This window comes from Diadema antillarum, unplaced genomic scaffold, assembly GCF_040938485.1.
Source record: "Diadema antillarum isolate AM-2024a unplaced genomic scaffold, OU_Dant_1.0 seq00003180_RagTag, whole genome shotgun sequence".
Classification (NCBI taxonomy): Eukaryota; Metazoa; Echinodermata; class Echinoidea; order Diadematoida; family Diadematidae; genus Diadema; species Diadema antillarum.
Genome location: NW_027273765.1, coordinates 1 through 7,395, shown reverse-complemented (window position 1 = coordinate 7,395; position 7,395 = coordinate 1). Strand labels below are relative to the sequence as shown.

General features: G+C 39.3%; 1 protein-coding gene across 1 annotated transcript; it reads left to right on the top strand.

Moving 5' to 3' along the window:
- Window positions 1-1,523: 1,523 nt before the first annotated feature.
- LOC139715227 (carboxypeptidase D-like) lies at window positions 1,524-6,889 on the top strand (the record flags this gene model as incomplete). The annotated part of the gene is made up of 7 exons (XM_071626816.1): window positions 1,524-1,719; window positions 2,256-2,397; window positions 3,445-3,588; window positions 4,401-4,514; window positions 5,065-5,129; window positions 5,741-5,872; window positions 6,529-6,889. Coding segments are annotated over 7 exons (1,120 nt in total), but the record flags the coding sequence as incomplete, so codon positions are not given.
- Between the last annotated feature and the right edge of the window lie 506 nt (window positions 6,890-7,395).

The window sequence follows — 7,395 nt, the reverse complement described above, 5'->3', positions numbered from 1 at the left end:
ATCATCTTCAAATTTGGCATGAAGGTGTATTATGGTAAGACGAAGACGCCTATTGTTTTTGGTGATGGCGCCCTCGCTTGTTCCGTCTTTATACATGAAAAGGTAAATCCAATAGGGTTTGCTTGTGAGTGCTCTACTGGCTGCAGTTCTTCTTCGATCATCTTCAAATTTGGCATGATCAAGGTGTATTATGGTAAGACGAAGACGCCTATTGTTTTTGGTGGTGGCACCCTCACTTGTTCCGTCTTTACACATGAAAAGGTAAATTCAATAGGGTCTGCTTGTGAGCGCTCTACTGGCTGCAATTTTTCTTCGATCATCTTCAAATTTGGCATGAAGGTGTATTATGATAAGACAAAGATTCCTATGGTATTTGGTGATGGTGCCCTCGCTTGTTCCGCTTTATACATGAAAAGGTAAATCCAATAGGGTCTGCTTGTGACGCTCTACTGGCTGCAGCTCTTCTTCGATCATCTTCAAATTTGGCATGAAAGTGTATATGGCAAGACGAAGATGCCTATTGTTTTTGGTGATGGCGCCCTCACTTGTTCCGTCTTTATACATGAAAAGGTAACTTTTAAAGGGTCTGCTTGTGTGTGTGACGTTGGCCTTGTTTCTTAACCAATTTTTTCAAATATGGTATGTAAATATATCATAGTCAAATCTATACATCTATACCTATTGATAATGCTGCCCTCACTGTTCCACCTTTTACAGGGTCAAAGGTCAAAATTTGCAAAAGTGCTTATTCATGCAGTAACTTGATTGTTACCCAACAGATTTTATTCAGACTTGCTAGGGAGGAGTATGGGTGATCATTCTACATGACGGACACAACAGTTTTTGGTGATGGCGCCCTCAGTGTTCCGACTTTGGATGCCAATGCTCACTTCTTGTGTGTGCTCTATCAGCCACATTTCTTATAAGATTTTCTTCAAATTTGGCAAAAAGGTGCATTATAGTGAAATGAAGATGCCCATATTGTTTTTGGTGGTGGCGCCCTCGCTTGTTCCGTCTTTATACATGAAAAGATAAATTTTACAGGGTCTGCTTGTGTGTGCGACGCTGTCTTGTTTCTTGACTGATTTTTTTCAAATTAGGTATGTAAATGTATCATAGTCAAATCTATACACCTACACCTATTTGGATTTTATTATTAGCAATGATCATAGCAGTAATGAAAGTAATGATACTACTACTAGCACTGATAATAATAAATAATGATATACATGATAACGATCATGAGGATAATGGTAATGCTAATATTAACAGTTCTGATGTATAGTAGCACGTAAGCCATCTGTAAATTGAATTGTTGATATACTTTAGACGGATTCCAGAAAGCAAGATATTACCCCCAATACAGTTAAACAAATCACTCTGTTATTTTGCAACATTTGTCCCAAGTAGATGGGCAGTGCATTCATTTGTCAAAACATTGTCAAGGTCATCATAGTTATCTGTACTTTATGGTTAATCATGTGTGTTGCTCTCCTGTCATGAACCCTAAACCTGTCCGTCAGCATCGGCGAGAGTGTGGAAGGGCGCCCCCTGTTGGTACTGGAGTTGGGCAACAAGCCAGGCAGTCACCAGCCAGGCAGGCCCGAGGTCAAGTTCATCGGCAGTATCCATGGCAACGAGCCCGTCGGCCGAGAGCTGCTGCTGGCACTGGCTGACTTCCTGCTGATTAACTACGGCAAGGATGACAGTATTACAAAGGTATGTGGGTCAAAGAGCAAGGGTCAAAGGTTGAAGAGTATTAAGCTTAACCCTCTAAAGACGAGTCCAGAGTATACTCATGCACTTGTCTAGGAGAAATGTATGTTGTAGCAAAATCATCCTGTCCTCAATGGGTTAAAGGCGCAATAGTGTGGGATGGCCTTATTCATTTGGTGCATATTGTGTGAAAATGTGATGCTTTACTATTGTCATCACAGTGGACCAGATAATTTTATTCCAAAGCAATAAGCCTTTTAAAAAAATGCGCAAACAGATGTAAGTGGCTCTCAGAATTATATACTTGATAAATTTCATTCTATATTTATTTCATCGGCATGTGCTTTTAGAAAAATAAAACTCTTCCTTAGCCGAATGGTTTATATTTTTTTTACTGAATATTGTGGAATACACAGCTCAGGGTATGCCTATTGCTGTTAATTGATAAAATGAAGATATACATATTTTGTTTTTAGAGTTTTGAGGTATGGAAATAATTCTGATGTTTTGATATTTCTTCCCCCCCCCCCCACCCCAAGTTGATGGACACCACCCACATACACATCTTACCCTCACTGAATCCAGATGGCGGAGAACACGTAGAGATTGCCGAGGGAACGTGCTACGGTGATGAGGGAAAGTACAACGCCCATGGTATCAATCTGGAAAATGACTATCCCTGTAAGTTTGTTTGTTTGTTTGTTTTCATTTTTCATCTCACAAGATGGCTGGATAGTCCATATTCAGCTGCACTAGCTGGTCTTCTATGGGGTCCAGTTGGTAGGAGGTGGACCATTTCACCTGGTTATTTACCCTATTCTTTGTGATGAACGAATGAAGCAGGATCTTTAGTGTGCTGGGTTGTGACTCTCTCACACATGGGGCAGCCATTTTTTGCCCTATACGAGGGATAGAGAGTCTTGCCTGTACTAGGAGAGACGCCGTGATATCACATACCATTACTAAGTAAGACTCACTGGGTTTTGAACTTGTGTCTGAAAATGAGCCATTCGATCGAAAGGTAAATACGCTACCAACTTAGCCACCTCGCTGCCCTTGCGAATTAAAGATGCATTGATATTTATGAACTGTGAATGGTCATGATAATGATGTGTCACGAATTGCACAAGTTGATAGATGAGAGATGCCGTATTCAGTGTGGTGAAGCTCAGTTGATAGAGTGTCTTCTTATGTGACAGGGATGAGGGGATGTTTGTCGGACATACCTGCCAATTGTTCAGTTTTAATCTGAATATTCAGATTTTTCACTGAAAAAAAAAAAACCACATTAATTTCAGTGTGTTCTGATTTTTGGGAAATATGTGTAATAGTAAAGTATATGAAATTTATGAAAGTTTAGACTTTTGAATAATTTTTCTTTGTTTGTTCAGATTTATTAAGTCTCAGGGTTGGCAGGTATCCCATCAACCTTGTTCACTTATGCTTGATGGTTTAGAGATTTAGGGGATTAGGTAATCTCTATTCATTGGCAAATAATTTTTGGATACTTGTCACAAGAAAGAAATTTGATAGAGCTGCAGACTGATGAATGATAAACAATGTAATGCTTAATGAGTTCTACATTGTTGTGTCATTCTTGCATTTGTACAGAACCAACAGTCGAATGATGTTGATGATATGACCAAGGTTAAAGGTCAATAGAAATGACATATTTCTTGAGGTATTACAACAACTGTTACTCATCTACTCTTTGTCTTTCCAAACCAGTGAATGCCACAAATATTTCAGGAACCATTCTTCAGCCAGAGTCACAGGCAGTTACCAAGTGGCTTGCTAGCCGACCTTTCACCCTCGGCGTGAGCCTCTACAGCGGCACCATCGTCGCACGATATCCGTATAACACCAAGAGAAGTGAGTGTCACTGTTCTACTTCTCTTCAATGTGGCGTAGCAAATAATGGTATATCATAGAATAACCTAGCAAAACAGAGCATAGCAGAACAAAGCATTGCATAGCATGGAATATCATATCAAAGCAAAGCTTAGCTAAGCATAGTATAGCACAACATAGCAAAACATAGCATAGCATAGCATAGCACATTACAGAACATGACACCAGTATTTATATGATGCCTTTCATCATCAATCACATCTGTACAAACACATCAGAAACTTCACAAAACATCTAAATACATAGAGACTTAGCATGGTGAGAAGAATTCCCAGGTTATTTATTGGAACAGGTGATGAGCTTCTTGAAACTTTCTAATCTATGTGCATGAATTATTATTGCCATTTGTTCATGTGTATATAGTTTGACAAATGCATTTATCATCTAGTCATTCTGTGAAATATTTTTTCCAGAATGAACTCCAATATCAAAGCCTTTCACACGTGTTGCATAACCTCATACAGAAGTGCAGTGGGCCATGAGAAACTCTTCTTCAGAGCAAAGTTAGAGCTAGAATTACGCCAAACAGAAGTTTGGAAGCGGAATCCAAAATTCTTCCTACATTGTGGCCCAGTCCGCTTAAAGCAAGATATGTATAGAGGAAATCTCAACTATCGACGGATTGACAAATTGACAGATGTTGCATTGTAGGTTTACTTTATCTTGATTCACTGGCAATACTCAAGGGGGAAATGGTAAAATGAGATGAAGTTCGTCTTTTCTACTCTGATATTTTTCTCTTCTTTTTTCTGCATTGTTTCCTGTCTAAAAAGTTGGAATAAGCACCACTACAGCAGATGATGCGCTCTTCCAGCAGTTGGCCAAGAAGTACGCAAAGAAACATCCCACCATGCACTCTGGCAGACCAGACTGCCCTGGCAATTCAGGTGAGGAAAAGAAGGAAGAAAAGAAAGAAAGAAAGGAAATAAGGAATATTCATGGAGAGATGGAGAGAAAGATAGATAGATAGATAGATAGACAGGTAGATAGATAGAAGAGAGAGAGAAAGAGAAAGAGAGAGAGGGTAGTAAACAGAGCAATACATAAATATAATGGTAGAAAGATTTCTAGTTAGGAAGATAGATAGATAGATAGATAGATAGATAGATAGATAGATAGATAGATAGACAGACAGATAGATAGATAGATAGATAGATAGATAGATAGATAGATAGATAGATAGATATTGTGGCCCTGAGCAGGTATTTAATCCAAAACATAACAAGTTGATACCATGTAAATTGTTTTTGTTTGTTTTTATATGATTGTGTTTCAGATAGGAGAAACCTGTGTGAGCATTTGAACCTGCAATAGAAAGTACCATTATTAAAATGTTAAGGCACAAATTTGGTTGCCTTGAGCAGGTATTAAGTCAGAAACATAGCAAATTGATGCTATGTAAATTGTTTTTTTTTCATTATTTTATCTTTTGTACAGTGGAAACATACCCAGACGGAATTGTAAATGGGGCAACATGGAGAGATCAGAAGGACAATCTTCAGGTGTGTTACCCATGCTCAGAATGCTAAAAAAATATATAGTTTTTTTTCCTCAGACAACCTTTCTCGTCAAAATAAGAAGTTGTTGTCAGGAAACCAGAAGCATTCATGGCATGAAACTTCCATGAATTACAAATGGCCTTCAGTGTTTTCTGTAGACAAAAACTTTCATGTGCATATTACTTTCATGAATCGTGGCTGCTTGGGAAATTCACAAAAGTTTCATATACATGAAAATTTCTGGGTCTGCAGTATGGATATATCCGGTGCATCTGTACAGGATGCACTTCACGTTCTACCGGGGCAAAACGTTTCATTGTTGGTGGCATTTTCCAGGACCCTACTTTCTTTGAGCATTTAGATATTAGATTCATGCCCACACTTGTAGATTCATTTCCTAGGGATCTACCAAATGGATTTGAAAACAGTGTTGTCTATTGCCTTTTTGTTTGGCAGACTATCAAATCTAAGATCTCTTTCTTTTCATGAAGATTTTTATTCTCAAATGACCTGTGCAAACAACTTTTTACATTCCATGATTGTGAAATGTGAGTGAGTTTTGTGCCACAAACTATCATTTGCTTGATTTATTGCTCCACCCTCCTCACAACCAGGATTTCACCTACGACATGTTTGGCTGCCTTGACCTGGCCGTCCACACGGGATGCTGCCTGTTTCCCCTGGCGACCGAGCTGCAGACGCTCTGGCAGGCCCACCGTCCGGCTCTGGTGGAGATGATTAAAGAGGTGGGTCATTTAGGAATGAAGGGAGGGGCTAGAAGTAGTTTGAGACTGTCAAATTGGTGTTTTGTTGTGGGAAAAGGGTGTGGCTGGTACCATTGGGAATTGATCAAAAGTCAAAATGTTGTGTGCTTTTCATAAACATTTTCCACATTTCACAATCTTATGTCTGATGTGTAAAAGGAAAGACCACCAAAATAATGTTCTAGCAGGGGAAGCTAAATGCTGAAAGTTGTGAGAGGCATTAGAAGTGTAGAAATGAGACATGCTTGTGATGGTGTGAAAGGGGGACCCAATTTTTAATACATTTGCCATGATGCAAAGTGAGCAGTGTTTATGAATGGAAAATGGGTCATCAGAAGAGAAGGTCTGAAGTTGGATTGTGCAGTATGTAGTGATGGAAGCAGCTTGCACAAATATCTACTCACTCCCTTTAAACACAGAATACGTCACATTGTGGGGATTTATCTGAATTTTTTTCATGTACAGAATGATCAGGAAAATATTAACTTGCAAACATTTGAAGGTTTTCAAAGTTTATTCCAAAATACACACATCCATACATTCACAAACAAGTGATGTTTACTGATATTTTCCTCAAGGGAAAAATTAATCTTTCGAAAGTTTTCACATATTACTGCTTGGCTTCTTTGACCACACAGGCTCATCGAGGCGTCCAAGGTTTTGTGTACACGTCGAGCGGCACTCCGCTAGAGGGCGCCACACTCTCCATCAGCGGCATCCAGCGGAACCACCTCCGGACGTCGGAGCAGGGCGACTTCTGGGCCATCCTGCCGGACGGTCAGTACTCCATCACGGCCAGTGCTGAGGGTCACTCCAGCGAGACCCTGCAAGCCGAGGTGGATGGGTCAGTGGTCGTCGTCCTCAAGTTCACTCTCCCGGAAAAGAATGGCATCCTGGGAATCTCCACCACGCTTTTCCTTGGCATTCTAGGTAACAATTCATCAGTTACACAGCATTTAAATTGAACTTTCCATCCTAAATTTTATGTTGCTTTGTATGAAAATAGAAAAGTCATGGAAGTAGATCAGTGACAATTGGCGAAATAAAATCTGACATACAAAAAAAGAACTGTAAAAGTTTATAGAGCAAGACAAATTGGCAACTCTGTGTTGAATAGCTCTCCATTCAGTTTGTATGCAAAAGTATTATCCCATTGAGAACAAGCTGATTTTGCTATAACATGCATTTCCCATGGACACTTGCCCGAGTATACTCGAAACTCGTCCTCAACGAGGTAATTTGGCAACAAAAAAATTATGATTTTCTATGGTCATAATTCTGTTATTATTGTAAAAATGCAGAATGTAGTTCAGCATCCTCATCAATTTCTTCTTCTCACGATTTCTTGATTGGATTAGAACAAGGAATTACCGGGTAGGCCTAAGTTTTGTAAGGTGGAAAGCTAACATGATTGACTTCTCCTGCCTCTGACGAGAAAGATAAACTTCACATTTAAAAAAATTTGATTCCTGTCAACTAATTAGGTTATATTTGATTTATTTGGT